The 17,425-nt window shown below is 39.7% G+C and overlaps 1 protein-coding gene across 1 annotated transcript in view; it reads left to right on the forward strand.

Moving 5' to 3' along the window:
- The window catches only part of EEIG2 (EEIG family member 2), a 78,323-nt gene that overhangs the window by 36,820 nt on the left and 24,078 nt on the right, over positions 1-17,425 (forward strand). Inside the window, exons 2-4 of the mRNA XM_063624401.1 lie at positions 2,071-2,191; positions 7,731-7,760; positions 14,005-14,121. Of these exons, the coding sequence (XP_063480471.1) occupies positions 2,071-2,191; positions 7,731-7,760; positions 14,005-14,121 (268 nt within the window). The remainder of the gene's footprint in view (positions 1-2,070; positions 2,192-7,730; positions 7,761-14,004; positions 14,122-17,425) is intronic.

Consider the following 17,425-nt stretch of genomic DNA (forward strand, 5'->3'; position numbering starts at 1 on the left):
GACAAGTACCTCCAGGTCCATCCTTTGTCAAATAACACTCATCTCGCCTGCGTTGTGACTGTACCAATAAATTATACCCTGCCTGGATTTCAAGGGAGACTTCACTGTGAACCCACACATACATTCTTCATATCATGATTCATTAAATCACTTAAGGGTTCCTAAGGAAAAAAAAATGGCCAAAGTTATCATAGTAGAACTGGTGGTAAAATGCATGCCCTCCTCTCCCATTTGTGTGTCTGTTTAGAATATAAAAGTAAACACAAGTGCAAATATGACACACAAATGCATACTTGATTTTTAAATTGTTTGGTTTTTTTTATAATTCCTGTTCTTGGATTTCTGTGTACTGATGGAGAAATCAGAAAAACCAGGCCAGGTGGCTTACACCTGTAATCCTAGCACTTTGGGAGGCTGAGACAAGAGTATCGTAATCCTGACACTTTGGGAGACTGAGACAGGAGTATCACTTGAGCCCAGGAGTTTGAGACCAGCCTGGATAACATAGAGAGACCCATCTTTACCAAAAATACAAAAATTAGTCGAGTGTGGTAGTGTATGCCTATGGTCCCAGCTACTTGGGAGGCTGAGGTGGGAAGATCTCTTTGGCCTGAGAGGTCAAGGCTGCAGTGAGTTGTGACTGCACCACTGCACTCCAGCCTAGGTGACAGTGTGACAGCCTGTCTCAAAAACAAAAAAAAAAAAAAAAAACCTGATAGATCGTAATAAAAATCTATTTTATTCCCTGAGGTAGCTATAAGTTTGACTGCCTGTCACATTCACCACAGCAGTTTTCCTGTCTCTAAGCCTTTATCTAAATTTTCAACTCACCTACCAGTCCTATCAGTCCATAGACATGACTTATTACTCCCCTAAGAAAATCAAAACTTTTCAACCTGGGCTCTCTTGCCATTCTCTTTTGCTTTCTCTAGTTTTCTCTTTATTTCATCTGTTATCTTTGTCTCCTTCCTATGTTAGAGGAATGGTTATCCTTTTCTAAGGCTGAGCACCCCCACCCCAATACCTACACACGATAGCAGAACAGTATGTACAAAGGCCTGGGAACTTGAAAGAGCAAAGTTGTGGAAAAATACAGATTCTCCTTTGTGGACAAGTGGACTTTAGAGTTAAAACAGGCCTCGTTTGAATGCCAGTTCTTCTCTACCACCTCCTACTTAAATGACCTTGAGTTCACTTCTATCATCACACTTCATTTTCCTGATCTTTAAAGTGACGAGGCTCATGCCTATAATCTCAGCACCTTGGAGGGCCGAGGCAGGTGGATTACCTGAGGTCAGGAGTTGGAGACCAGCCTGGACAACATAGCCAAACCCTGTCTCTTAAAAACACAAAGGTGGCAGGCGCCTGTAATCCCAGCTACTCAGGAGGCTGAGTGAGGCAGGAGAATTGCTTGAATCCAGGAGGTGGAGGTTGCAGTGAGTGGAGATCACACCACTGCACTCCAGCCTGGGTGACAGAGCAAGACTCCGTCTCAAAATAAATAAATAAGGTGAAGAAAATGCCAGCTACTTCACAAGTTTGTTGGGAGATTTCACAGCATATGGTAAGCTCTCAATAAATGGTAGCTGTTCTTGCTGTTATGGCTGAAGTAAAACTATGACAGTAGTTCATCTTAAAATAAGAATTTGCTCATTCCTAGAATAATCATTTGTTCATATTTATGCCTCTTGCATTAACTATGAATATAATCCCTACAAGGTCAGGAACTCTGTCCTCGTCTTTGTTTTAAACATGTACCACATGCGCAACATATAAAGTAAATGTACATTATGTGTTGAATGAATGAATGAATGGTATAGCCTAATGTATATTTTGATTGAATTGATAAGTAAATTCACTTTTTTTCCGGTTTCCTGTGGATAATTAAAACCTCCCAAAGATTTTCAGATCACATTGTTAGGAATTTGCTTCCTTCCTGTTACACTGTTTACAAATACTGGATTTTAACACATTACTTTTGCATGTTAGACTTGAGTGAAAGTACGGGTGTGCTTTTTAACATGTCATCAATAATAGTTAATTAATTGGTTCTTCTTTTCTTTCCTTCAGGGAGGTGGTACAAGCAAACTGTGTTCGCTGGAGAAAGAAGTTCTCATTTATGTGCAAAATGAGTGCAAGTGCTGCCACAGGCATCCTAGATCCTTGTATCTACAGAGTATCTGTGAGGAAGGTATTAAAATAACCTATTACTTCTTCCCTTTCAGAAACCATGATTAGTTCCATAGTCACTGGCTGGCTTTGTTTAGCTCTGCTTTATCTGTTTCATTAGAACTGTATATGCATTTTACTTCACACTTGCTGCAGTAATTCAAATGGCAAATATGATGAAGAATCTGAGGTTATACATTAAAATTATTATTCAAGAACCTTCATCTCACTGTCACTATACATATAAGTATTAATCTTATTTGTGTTAGTTTGGGGACTATATATATCTATATCCACTATTTGTTAAATTCCTAGTTTTTATTAGGCATTGTTCTGGGAACTTTATGTGTAATATATCTAATAACCCTGAAATTAGGTGTTATTTTCTTCATTATCAGGAAAACCAGGGCTCAGAGAAGTTACTTGCCCAAATTTACATAGTTTATAAATGGCAAAGTAGGGACTCAAACAGAGTTTTCTGATTCCAAGTCTGTTTTTTTTGCTGTATATTTTCTTCCCCTGTATTAGGTTGAAGCAAATTACCAATAATCTAAAAAAAAATGGTAATTTCATATGGTTCAACTTTGTTTGTGTGTGTGTGTGTTTTTGCAGGTGTGTGTGTGTGCATATGTTTTACTTACCAAAATAATACATATAATGGTCAAAATTAAATAGAGAAGAAAGATTTAGAATGAAAGCAAGAGTCTCTGGCCTTTCTCTTTTCCACACCAGTTCTGCGTCCTTCTGTATCAGAATACCATTGCCATGGTATTTTAAATATTATATAAAATATAATTAATATATTAATGTAATATACTAAATAATATTTTAAGTATTATATAAAAGAAGCCATGAAAGAAAAATTAGTAAACTCAGCTATATAAACATTTTATGCATTGCAAAATATAACATAAATAAAGTCTTAAATTAGGGGAAAATAGTCACAAATTGTGACAAAGGACTACTTTCTTTAGTATAGAAAGAGCACCTTCAAGTAAATTAATTTTAAAAATCAGCCCTTTAGAAAAATAGGCAAGGGGCAGAATGAACAGTTCACAAAAAAACTATAAATAGCTTTTAAACATAAAAATATGCTCAATCTGACACAAATTAAAACTACAAATAAGATACCATTTTTTACCTATAAAGTTGACAAAAATAAAAAAGTTTGATAGTGCACTCTGTTGCCTAGGACACAGGGAAGCAATCAGTGACCAGCCAGTGGTACTATTCCAGGCACTGGGAGGACAGTGGTGAACTGGAATGAGTTCCTGCCCCCAAGGACTTTACTTTCTGGATGGAGTTGAGGGAGGTGTGATAGGAAAGACAGAGACCGTAAACATGTAGCCAAATAAGATTATTTGAGGTCATGATAAGTTTTATGTGTAGGAAACAATTCAGTAATGGAGAATAGCTTAGGCAAAGGAGATTATTTTAGAGAACTGAGGCAGGAGTCGGTGAAGACTTCTCTGAAAGGTAACATTTGAAGAAGAGGCAACCATGTAAAGGTCTAGGGAAAGGCCATTCTAAAGGAGTAGGACCTGAAAGCAAAAAGCCCCTGTATTAGTTTCCTAGGACTGCTATAACTAAATAGCACACTCTGGGTGGCTTTAAACAACAGAAACTTATTGTCTGAGTTATGGACGACAGAAGTTCAAAGTCAAGGTGTCAGCAGGGCCATGTTCCCTCTGGAGGTGCTGGGGGAGAAACTCTCACACCTCTCGCCAAATGTCCAGCAGCCTCAGGCATTCCTTGACTTGTGGATACATTATTCCATTCACGTGATTGTTTTCTCCCTTTGTGTCTTCACATCATTTTCCCTCTGTGCACGTCTGTTTCTCTGTCAAAATTTCCTGTTTTTATAAGAATACCAGTCATATCAGATTAGGACCTCATTTTAACTTGAGTACCTATATGAAGACCCTATTTCTGGCCAGGCGTGGTGGCTCACACCTGTAATCCTAGAAGTTTGGGAGGCTGAGGCAGGCAGATTTCTTGAGCCTAGGATTTTAAGACCAGCCTGGGTCACATGGAGAAACCCCATCTCCACAAAAAATACAAAAATTAGCCAGGTGTGATGGCACGCACTTGTAGTCCCTGCTACTTGTGAGGCAGAGGTGGGAGGATCACCTGAGGCCAGAAGGCTGCGGTGAGCCACGATCATGCCACTGTACTCCAGCCTGGATGACAAAGCCATACCCTGTCTCAAAAAAAACAAAACAAAACAAAACAAAGAAGACCCTACTTCCAAATAAGGTAACATTCTCAGGTAAGAACTTCATGTCTTTTTTTGGATGAGGGAGAGAGGGGACATAATTCAACCCATAACAGGCCCTAAAGTATAATAAACATGGAGATTATTTTAATACTTCTGAAATTAATGGACTAGCTTGTTGCAGACGACTGCTCCCTCTGAGAACTATTAGAAAAGCTAGACATAATATCCAAAACAGCTGCTTGAAGGCATCGGAAGCTACTGAGGTAGTAAGGACTTGAAAGGCTTAGAATCCATAGAGAAGGGAAGCATAGAGATAAGCCTGACATTTGGTATTGCTTTTACCCTCAAAGCATTTGCTGATTTGCAAGTAGTGGCGAAGAAACTGAGCACAAAAGAATGGCTGAGCAGCGAAGACATTGAGTTGAGATTGCAGCAGTCTTACAGGTCTAAAGGAACAAAAACTGGAATCTGGGGACCACCAAAGAGGAAGGGCCTTGATAAACACCTCAGGCTTTCAGTTGGGATTCACTCTCTGAGAGTTTCAACCTAGTAGGAAGAGTGTAATACATACAGATCAGCCTTACAAAGACTGAAACCCAGCCTCCAATCAGCTCAGTCCCTTCTTGGATGAAGGTGATCTGCCTCTTCCTTACAAGTTGCCAAAAGCAAATGTATGCCTTCTCCTATATCACATCACTCTGAACCTCAAATTATTTCTTCAAGTTTTCATACACAGTTATCAAGCATATGAAGAGACATGACTACATGACCAAAAATCAAAAGGAAAGGTATAAAAAGAGACCCATGGAAGATACAGATTTTGGAAAGATCAAAGACAAACTTTTACAATAACTATAATTAGTGAACAAGATGGAGAATTTCATCAGAGAACTGAAATTATTAAAAAAAAAACCAGCAAATTAAATTCTAAAACTGAAAAGTACATTAACTAAAATTTAAAGCTAAGTAAATGAATAAAACTTCAACAGATGGATTTAACAGCAGGTTTACCATAACTGAAGAGAGGATTGGTAAATTGGAAAATAAGACAGAAGAAAATATTCAGGCTAAATCACAGAGATAACAAGGGTGGAATACACGAGAAAGAAGGTAAGACATGTAGGAGACAGTAGAAAGGTCAACTGTATAAGCCCTAGGAGGAGAGACAAGTGAGTGTGGCTGAGAATCTTTTAAAACTGACCAAAGATATCAAACCACAGATTCAGAAGTACCGTGAACCCTATGCAGTGTAAACAGCAAGTCTGGCATGTTTAAATGACAAGACCAGCCTGGCTGTGGCGTGGGAAACAGAGAGGCAAAGTTCTTGGTAGTGGGATTGGATGTACTAGATCAGGCCAGGCCTTATGAAGAGTTTAGATCTAATTTTAATTGGAAGTATTGGAGGATTTTAATAAGGAGAGACATCATCTTCTGTAAGATCACTTTTGCTGCTGTGTTACATGAATCACAGAGACCGCTTAGGTGGTTTGTGATAGTTGAAGGGAGAAGTGCTTATGTTTTGAATAGAGTTACAACATATACATGGTCATTATTGTGCAGCCAGATATCCAACTAAAAATAGAGGATTCTGTTACTATGGAGGGGGGGAAATGGATGATTGGGATCTGACTAGCATTCTTTCTACAGAGGTTGAATGAAGGAATAGGTGCAGCAATGAGGTAGGAATAAAACCAGGCAATTGTGGTACCGTGGAAGTTTAGCGAAGAAAATGATGCAACAAAGGAGGTGGAGTGGCCAAGCCTGTCACCTACTACTGAGATGTTGAATAAGATGAAGACTGGGAGTCTTTGGCTTTAACAAAATGAAGATCATTGGTAATCTTAAGAGTTATTACAAAGAGCTGAGCACAGTGGTTCACACCTATAATCCCAGCAATTTGGGAGGCCGAGGCCGAGGCCGAGGAATGAGGACTGCTTAAGGCCGGAAGTTTGAGACAAAACTAGGCAACATGACAAGACCCCATCTCTCCAAAAAAAAAAAAAAAAAGAAAAGCAAAAAAAATTAGCTGGGTGTGGTGGCACGCACCTGTAGTCTTAGCTACTCAGAAGGCTGAGGTGGGAGGATCTCCTGAGCCCAGGAGTTTGAGGTTTCAGTGAGCTATGGTCATCCCACTGCACTCCAGCCTGGTTGACAGAGAGAGACCCTGTCTCTAAGAAATAAAATAAATAAAAAATGAAAAATAACTATTGCAGAGGGAAAATAAGGATGAAACCCCAATTGGAGTGGGTTGAAGAGAGAGTAGGATATAGCAAATAAAGATAAATCTTTTGATGAGTTTGGCTATAAAGGGGAGCAAAGAAAAGAATTAGCTAGCAGAAACAAGGATCATCTGGAGAAAATTTTGTTTTCTTAAGGAAGGGCACTATTAAGGAATATGACAGTGACCTAATGAAAATGTGATCATTCGTAATGGGGTAGATGTAGTGGGATGGCCACACCTGAAATCAGTGAAGCAGGGAAGGGGAGGAACAGCAAATATTCATGAATGATAATAGAGTTTATCATAGATTGTTCCTTAACATATTTGTATTCACCACTTGAAAGATGGAAATGATAGATAATGCATTATGTATCTGATTTATGCAAGAAAGACAAGAGACAACACCATCCAGCAGATGCATTTTTAAAAGTAGGTAGGGAGTGGGGAGTTTGGCCCTAATAATAATGACAAAGACATATATACAAACACATACCATGTACTAGGTATTGTTCTGAGTGTTTTACACTTAATTCTCACAGCTGTATGAAAACAAATCTAAAGATTTGGCAAATTTATGTACAGTGACATATTTTAAGTTAAAAAAGACACCTATCTATTATTTTTTATTATTTTCCACTTTGGCCAGCCTTGTTCACATTAGGTAAGAGGGTTTGTACTATACTAAATGTACACTTTTACATGCATAGAGTATCTCTTCAATGATTCATAAAAACTGGTTGTCCCTGGGATGTGGTTTCAAGTGCTGTTGAAATCTTTCTATACTATATTAGTATGCTTAACTGAGTAAGTAATTTAACCCTTCTTTGGTGATTCAGGTTTTTGCAGTGAGTCCACAGCACTTTTTGACCATTTCTTCTTCAGCAAATAGATAAAATATTAGCTTATATTCTCACCATTTGTCTCATTTAGATTAAAGTTAAATGCTAAATAAAAATTCTGGTCATTTGGGGGGCTTGTGGGAGTCTAAATAGTTTGATTTAAGATCATCAGAATTTTACTGTCTATGATATTTGCCAGCATATCTTCAGAATTATTTGACATCTATTTAATTTTAAATCTTTCATTATATGATATCCTTATAGTATTTTCTGTCTTTGGCAGGAATTAAAAGGTGGAAAAGCTTATGCAAAGGTAAGCAGATGTTCTTTAACTGTTTTGGAACATGTATTGTTGCTTATTGCTATTAATAGGCTTAAAAATTAAATTGTTTACTCTTCTAATATCTGTTCAAGCTTGGCTCTTTTTATATGCAACTTGGAGATTGAACAGTTGGATCTAACAGTAAATTATAGGCATATTCTTTCTAAATGCTGATTATGGGATATTATTCTTTAGATTCAGCCTCACTGCTAGAGGATGATCTCTAGTTTGCATTAAGCCATAGCATGTGATAACTCAAAGGATCTCACCTAGGAAGTGTTGCCAGGCCCACCTCCCCCCACTGTAAGAGGACCTGTCCTTTATGCTGTCTTAGCACTCTGTGTATACATGATCAGTACTGCTGGTTTTTACTTTTACTAGCTATGTGGAATTACTAGTGAATGTGCTCACCTTTTTGCTGACTAGAAGGAATTAGTAACAACATTACCAGAAACTCACATAGTCCTTTTTTATTTCCAGTCTCTGTGAATGATACCTCCATCAATCCAGTCACCTGAACTGAGAGACTGTACACTAGTCTGTTTTTTCCCCTAACTTTTTAAATTTTGTCTTTTATTTTTGTAGAGATGGGGTCTTACTATGTTACCCAGGCTGGTCTCAAACTCCTGGCCTCAAGTGATCCTCCTGCCTTGGCCTCCCAAAGTGCTGAGATTACAGGCATTAACCACCATGCCTGGCCCCTGTACACTAGTTTTAACCTCCATATCTACCAAACACCCTAAATCTAGTTGGTTGCAATGCCAGGATGTTGTTTGTAAAAGTAATAGAAAACCTTCCTCAACTGGAGATCTTTTCAATGTTACCAAACAAGGAGATGTGAGATAGACTTGCTTCAAAACTGGTCAATCCACTGACTGAAGAACATCATCAAGAACTCATATTATTTTTCTCTTTCCATTCTGCCATTCTCTATGTGAGGACTTTGTTCTTGGCCGGCTCCCCTCCTGGACACCAGGTGGCTGGTTGCTTAATTTTAAGTCAACACATTCACATATGACAAAAATCCAGCTGCTTCTCCCTGTATTACGTTTTTTTTGAGTGAGGAAACGTTTCCTAGATGTCCCTCAGAGGGTTTTCCTATACCTTTCATTGGCTGGAACTGGATTATATGCCCACTCTGAACTAGTCGTAGGCAATAGGAATGGATTGCCTTGGTTAGCTTAAACTAATCACAATCTAACAATGAGCTAGGGTTTGGGTTTCCTTCCTTGTACATATGGATGAACTGAGGCTGGACACCTGAATAAAACCAGGCTTTTGTGGCTGGGCATGGTGGCTCATGCCTGTAATCCCAGCACTTTGGAAGGCCATGGTGGGAAGATTACTTGAGCCCAGGCATTCATGACCATCCTGGACAAGATGGTGAAACCCTGTCTCAGTAAATAAATAAATAAATAAATAAATAAATAAATAAATAAAATAAATCAAGGCTTTGCTATCAAGGAATAGCAGGGCATTGATTCTGGGCTAGGCAAACAACAAGGTCTGCTGCAGTTGACCAGTCCTCTTGATTTTTCCCCTCTAAAAAGGTCTTGAAGCCATACCTTCTTTCCATTCCCAGGGCCACTGCCTCAGGTTATGCCTTCATTATTTTTTATTTACAGCCTGCACTAGCCTTCTAGAGTCTGTCTCTGTTATCTCCCTCCATCCTCCATATTATTGCCAAAGTAATCTTTCTAAAATTAAAACATGATCATACCATTCCCCCGTTTTTAGTCCTTTAGCAGCTATTCATTGCTTACGAAGGAAAATTAAAATTTCTTAATTTACATGTGTCTGGCATGTAAGACACATCTTGTCATCTCTACTGTCATCTGCACATGAACACACACATAAATACTCATACACTCATCCTTATACCTCACACATACCACAAACCTCCTGGAGTATCCCATGCTATCTTAGCCTTTTGATTTGTAACTTGATGTTTTTTCCTGCCTTGCTTACATTTCTCCCTCCTCTTGTCCTGTCAACTCATATATCATTAAAGACTCAGCTTAGGCATCTCTCCCCACTGAGAATTTTTCTTTTCCTCTCTTTCTTGTAACTGTGTCTTCCTCTATCACAGCACTTTCACACTGCGTTAAAGAATCTGTTCACTTTTCTGCCCTCCCCTATTAAACTACAAGAGTAGGAATGACTTCCATATTACCTGAAATGTGGATGCTGAAGATTATTTCATGAATGAATTAATATCTGGGACAAATACAGCTAGCGTTTATGTATATATGCCATTTCATGAGACAGTTACTCAGTGAAGCCAAAGAAAAAATCATAAGGAAACATAGACTTTCTGGTTCTTCATTAGAATATAAGCTCTTTCAAGGCAGAGTAGGTGTCCTGTTCATCACTGTTTCCCAGTGTCTACAACTGGGCCTGTCATATAAAAGATGCTTGATAATATTGACTTTACTCATTAGTAACTTTTAGCCTGAAATATCACATTGACATGCCCCACCTTTTAACATACTTTCTTCATAGGGGCTGTCTTAGTTTGGGATGCTATAGCAAATTACCATACATTAGGTGATTTAAACAACGTTTATTTCCCACATTTCTGGAGGCTGAGAAGTCCAAGATCAAGGTGCTGGTGGATCCAGTCTGGTGAGGGCCTGCTTTCTGCTTTGCAGATGTCTGTCATCTCATGGTGTCCTCAAATGGCAGAGAGCAGAGAAAAAGGAAGCAAGCTCTCTTGTGTCTTTTTAAAAGGGCATTAATCCATTCTTGAGGACTCCACTCTCATGACCTAATTACCTCTTATAGGCCCTGCCACCTAACCCTTTTGGGGGTTAGGGTTTCAACATATGAATTTTGGGGGGACATAAACATGCAGGCATAAGAGGCACTGATCAGATTCTCCCCTTTTTTAACTTATTGACATTGTAATATACCAACATTACAATAGTAGATGGTAAGCCAATGAGCTATTCTTTTATTCAACAAATATGTATTAAGTGCCAGGCACTGTTCTTGGTACTATTCTAAGTACTGGAGATACAGCAGTGAACAAAACAGACAAAAACCCCTGCATTTGTGGAGCTTACATGCTAATGGGAGCAGGGGTCGTTGGAGGGACAGACAATAAGCAAATATGAAATATGTGTGTACATGATGTGATGGTAACTACTAAGGAGAAAAACAGAGCGGGTAAGGGGTGGAAGGCGGTAACTACAGGGTAAGGGAAGGAAGAGGGATGTGATACAGGATGGTCAGGGAAGGCCCCTTTAGAGAGATGACTTTTAAACATTGACCTGAATGGAATAAAAGACAAAGCTATAAGAAAATCTGAGAGACAGCATTTCCCGCAAAAGAACAGTAAGTGCTGAAGGCCTTGAAGTGATCTTGGCATTTTCAAGAAAGAGGACATTGTGGCTGCCAGAGTAAATGAGGAGAAGGAGGAAATGAAGTTGGCCAGGTAGCCAGGCACAGAGGAATAGGAGACCGCAGAGAAAACTCTTTCAAGAGGAATGAGATCATGTCCTTTTCAGGGACATGGATGGAGCTGGAATCCATTATCCTCAGCAAACTTATGCAGGAACAGAAAACCAAACGCTGCATGTTCTCACTTATAAGTGCAACCTGAACAAATGTCGATCACGTGGACAGAGGGAGGGGATCAGCACACACTGGGGCCTGTCGGGAGGGGGCGGGGGGAGCAAAAGCATCAGGAAAAATAGCTATTGCATGCTGGGCTTAATACCTAGGCGATGGGTTGATAGGTGCAGTAAATCACTATGGCAAACTATGTGACAAACCTGCATATCCTGCACATGCACCCCAGTACTTAAAATAAAATAAAATAAAAACTCTTACAAGAAATTTTGCTGTAAAGAGGGCCAGAACCGGGCGCTGTGGCTCACGCTTGTAATCCCAGCACTTTGGGAGGCCGAGGCGGGCGGATCACGAGGTCAGGAGATCGAGACCACGGTGAAACCCCGTCTCTACTAAAAAATACAAAAAAATTAGCCGGGCGTGGTGGCGGGCGCCTGTAGTCCCAGCTACTCGGAGAGGCTGAGGCAGGAGAATGGCGTGACCCCAGGAGGCGGAGCTTGCAGTGAGCCGAGATCACACCACTGCACCCCAGCCTGGGTGACAGAGCGAGACTCCGTCTCAAAAAAAAAAAAAAAAAAAAAAAAAAAAAAAAGAGGGCCAGAAAAATGGTTCAATAGCCTGGAGAGAGACGAAGGGTGAGGTTTTGTTTTGTTTTCTTTTGTTCATTAAAGTAGAAGAAAATTCAGCATGTTTGTGTGCTTTTGGGAACGATGCAGCAGAGAAGGGAAATTTTAGAATGCACAAGAGCAGAAAGAATAACTGAAGTGATTAACGTGAGTGGGCGAGAGGAGAGTGGTTGGCCTCAGACAGTACTGTAAGTGGGAAAGCAAGCATGTGGGCACAGATGCAGGTAGGTGAGTGGATGTCACTGGCAGTAAAGGCTTATGGAAGTTAAGTGCTCTTTTGATTGCTTTAATTTTCCGATTGAAATAGGAAGTAAGGTCATCAGCAGAGAGTGAGGATGAGAAAGCAATGTTGGAGGGTCAATGAGAAGGATAATGTATGAATCATAATAGGGTGCACTGATAATGTGTGATCAGTCATTTAAGTATTCACATGCCCAGTTGGATATGGCTTTGTCCTGGACATATCCAGGCTTTTTCTGCTGATCTTTTGCCCCTCTAAGAGAGGCAATAAGACAGCCGGGCACGGTGGCTCATGCCTGTAATCCTAGCACTTTGGGAGACTAAGGCGGGTGGATCACGAGGTCAGGAGATCGAGACCATCCTGGCTAACACGGTGAAGCCCCATCTCTACTAAAAATACAAAAAAAAAATTAGCCGGGCGTGGTGGCGGGTGCCTGTAGTCCCAGCTACTCAGGAGGCTGAGGCAGGAGAATGGCGTGAAGCCGGGAGGCGGAGCTTGCAGTGAACCAAGATCATGCCACTGCACTCCAGCCTGGGTGACAGAGTGAGACTCCATCTCAAAAAAAAAGACAATAAGACTAGAGTAACCATGTGCAACTTAGGTGGGTATTACTGCTGCCTGATGTGTGTCTGACTTACTGCATTTGGGGCTTGTGGCCCTTCAACTGCACTCTGGGTTCTTATTCTTCATTCTTTTTGTACCAATTAAAAGCTATTAAAATAATGCTCCAGCCTGCAATTAAAATATTCATCTTGAATGCCATTTATATGTGCCCACTGTGTGTTTTAAAACCCTAAGGCAAACAACTTAGAATCACAGCAGTTTTTGAAATGTGTAATACTTTTTATTGTGTATTTATGGAAACATGCTTAATAAGTTGCAACTCAATTCATTTTTTTGTTGTTAATAAAAAGACTGTATATAGACTTAGGTTGCTCAAAAAATGATATAATGATATAATGGGGTTGATTTGTTGTACCACATGGAAATGAGAAACAGGGTTGAGCAACATCAGAGGAAAGACTATAGGGCAACCTTTGGCGCTGCAGAAAATGAGGACTGAACCTGGGCAGTAATAACAAGAAGGAACAGGTTTGAGCTGAACTTCTGACAGCAGCGGAGAGGGTTGATGTGGAGCAGAGCTCTGAGAAAGGGAGGAATTAGGTTTCATAAAGAGAGATTCAGTTTAAGGATGATCAGCAAGGCAAATGTGGAAGGCAGTGAAAGAGAAGGCACTGCTACCAAAGAAAATAGGTGATTCACTTAAGTCACTCCAGTTCTTGCATGGGGAGTGAAAACTTAATAACTTGCAACTATCTGCCTTCACCAGTGGTTAACTTGGCATAGAGCCCGACCCAGAATAGGGAGAGAAGAGTCTAATCATTCTTCTCTGGTATATGCAAATTGTCACTCTTGGTTTGCTAGTATTTCCCACAGGGTGGTGTAAATACCACTACTTGCAATGATTTTAGCTGTTTGATATATATTATTTTTACTTTAACAGTAATATATATTTTTTAGTGTATATAGAAAAAATATATTTACCACATCAAATCTGATTTCAAAGATCCTGTTGCTGAACACAAGAGTAGAATAAATAAATAAATTCATATAAAAGGTGAACCAATTTAAAAACACAAAGCAAATAATAGAACAGGTATTAAGATGTCAAAAATTGCAAATAAATGAAGTTGGAGAAAACATGTCTAGGGTACGGGTTGAATATTTATTTTAAGGAGCATATGATAGAAGCCTACTAGATGGTCTATTAATATAATTCTCTTTCTTTTCATAGCTGGGCTTTGCAGATCTAAACCTGGCAGAGTTTGCTGGATCAGGAAATACCACTCGCCGCTGTTTACTGGAAGGCTATGATACCAAAAATACAAGACAGGATAATTCCATTCTTAAAGTAAGCACGTTTCAGGATTTACTTGTCAAGAAATAAGATTATCTGCCTTTAAATAAGCATATGTATATATTGTCAAGGACAAGATGTGAATCAATGCTGATATGATAAACTGAGCATACCACTGAAGTATTCATCACCTAGGGAAAAACCCCATCTAAGTCACAAATGCAGTGAAAAGTAACAAATGTTCACCTTCATGGTCCTAAGGTATTTTTCTTTGCTGTTTTGAACATTCAGAGAATACATACACCACTACAACGTAAGAGCTCATTGGGAGGAAGGAGCATGATGAATTAATGAATACCTTAAAATGTTTGTAGCTCCCATAAGGTGATTTACAGAGCAGCTGCGATGGGTACATAGAAGCCACTGGGTTCTCTTGTAAACTAGTGAAGTGACAGATGGAACCCACTTCTGGGCATCTGCCCGGCTTTTTCCAAGTACCATCAGGAGCCATGTACTCTAGTAATGAGTGCAAACATATACTTCATAGAGTTAATTGTAGTGTTAAATGAGATTAATTGAGAAAATATTTGTAAAGTACTTTGCACCTAGGAAACCCCATTAGATAGAACTTTTGCAGTGTTTCAGTTAGGTTACCCCTAACCTAATGATAAGTTATCTAATAAGAAAGGAAAATAATTCTGAATAAAAACTGGTGTTCAAAAGCTAGTGAAGCAAAGAATTACCTTATACTCTACAGTTTTCAAACTTTTTTGCAGAAAATCTTAAGCTCTGAACATATGAAAATGTGTAAAATGGTTATTATAGCCAGTCCAATGCATTAAGTGGTTTTTGTAACCCTCACACAAATTTAGCAGCTGGAAAGAAAGGTGGGACAGAGAGTTGATATGGGAAGGAAAATGTTCAGAAGACAAGGAAGAAATTAGAAAAAGTACCACAGTATAAACTTCTGTACACATCATGTGGTTTTATAACTCTAAGAAGTTTTCAAAGCACTTGCCCATATCTCCATAAGATGAACAGGGTTAGACAGATGAGGATAGATTGTTATTCATGTTTGATAGATGAAGAGCTGAAACTATCTCATAAAAGTAGTCAGTGGCAGAGCTGGGACCAGAGTGCATATCTTCTGCTGCCTGGTCAGGGTTCTTATTTCCTCATATTTCTTTTTGGTTTTTTTTTTTTTTGTTTTTTTTTTTTTTTGAGACAGAGTCTCGCTCTTTCACCCAGGCTGGAGTGCAGTGGCGCGATCTCGGCTCACTGCAGGCTCCGCCCCCTGGGGTTCACGCCATTCTCCTGCCTCAGCCTCCCACGTAGCTGGGACTACAGGCGCCCGCCACCTCGCCCAGCTAATTTTTTGTATTTTTAGTAGAGACGGGGTTTCACCATGTTAGCCAGGATGGTCTCAATCTCCTCACCTCGTGATCCACCCGCCTCGGCCTCCCAAAGTGCTGGGATTACAGGCGTGAGCCACCACGCCCGGCCATTTCCTCATATTTCTTAATGAAAAGATGGATAATTCTTCTCTGAATGACAGTGTTTTCATTGGAAATTTAAATAACTTTTTAATTTCAGACCCTCACATTCCTAAGAGCCAACTCATGGAGTAGTTTCCTTTTGGCTTCCCATTCATCCTTCCACACCATGTCTCCCACTTTGTCTTACCAAAAAAAAAAAAAACATACTCTTTGAAGATCACGCCATTCAGTTATAACACTCTCTCCTTTCCTAATCTCTGCCATCTCCTGACCCCTTAGATACCTTCTCGCTCCTATCCATTGATGAGTTAGCTCCTGGCTCACAGTTTTTCTCTATATCTCTTCTCAGGTCATCATTTTTCCATGGCTTCACCATCTGTGCGGGCAAGCTAGCCTTGTGGACTACCTTATCTATATTTTCTCTCCTGATAGCTGATCTTCTATGAGTCTAAGGCTTCTCAGTTCCTTAAACTCCCTATCTCCAGCAATATTTTCCTCCTCCTCATCTCAGTTCCTACTCCCATGGTCACACTCTAGAGTCTAGACCTTTTTACTCCTAGAAACTTCACCCCCAAAAAAATGTCAATTTAAAGTTTTCTTCCTCCTACCACTATCTCTTATGTTTCCAGTCCTCTTAGTCTCCTACTCACTTAGCTGTCTTTAACCTTACCACTTTCCCACTATCCATCAGCTCTGACTTGCTTCCACTTCCCTGTTTATCCAGCTTAAATTGCATGGTTCCATAAGGCCAGGAGTTCAAGACCAGTCTGGGCAACATAGTGAGAACCCCATCTCTAAAAAAAATAAAAAAAATAAAAAATAAAATAGTCCTGACCCCTCTGTCCCTGTCTCCCTGCATTGTCTGAATAATCCCCAACTTTTGTTGAACTCAGTTATTAAATATCTACCCTTGCATGCTGAGCATTGCTGAAGAGAATCACACAACCAGACTAGCTGCCATTACTGAAGCCATGCTCACTGCCATCTGGCAATCATACTCTACTTCGTTCATATGCTTCCTTTCTCAATTTTAGATATTCTGTCTCATACCTTTTTTCTCCTCATATCCCAACACATTATTCTTGCTCTCAGATACTGACCTTGTGTTATCCTATTGAGAAAACAGAAGCCATTAAACTCAAATTCCCTCATTTTCCCATCATAGACTTTACCTGCCTCTCCCGCCTTATCCTTTTCATCTCCTGTTACAGTGGATGGCATGTCTCCTCTCCTGTCAGAAGTCAGTCCTTCCTCTTGGCTTCTGGAATCCAAAGTTTGCCTAATCAAGAGCTTTACCCCTTAGTTTATCCCCTCCTCTCATCATCTCTACCTTGAATGAACCGTCCTCATCAACATATAAAGAAACAGCTCCACTATCTCCCATATTTATAAAAAAGGACAAAAATTAACCTCTCATCTTCTCCAACTACTGTCCCACATCTCTGTTCTACTTAACTATTCAGTTCCTTAAAAGCTGTATGTGCCATCTTCATCTCCTTTCTGAGAGACATCCATGATATTCAAGAGTGCAGTTTTGATGGAGCTGGAAAGCAGACCTCAGGGTTCTATGAAAGAAGAGATGATGAGGAAATCAGTGCAGCAGGATAGATTTGGCATTTAAAGAGAAAAAGAATAGTCATGGAGGTGCTGGGATGAGGAGATAGGAATGAAATAAGGCTATATAAGATACATGTCAGCCATTAGCTGGAGAACATACAACAATGTATATATCCTTTTATTCATTAAGACTATGAATTTTGCTATGTGCAGCCCTGGGATCACATTTCAGCTCTGCCCTTTACTAGTTATCTGGTTTTTAAAATGTCATTTAATCTCCCTGAGGTTAAAATGAAAATATTGCT

The sequence above is a fragment of the Symphalangus syndactylus genome, chromosome 12 (assembly GCF_028878055.3).
Source record: "Symphalangus syndactylus isolate Jambi chromosome 12, NHGRI_mSymSyn1-v2.1_pri, whole genome shotgun sequence".
In the NCBI taxonomy this organism is placed as follows: domain Eukaryota; kingdom Metazoa; phylum Chordata; class Mammalia; order Primates; family Hylobatidae; genus Symphalangus; species Symphalangus syndactylus.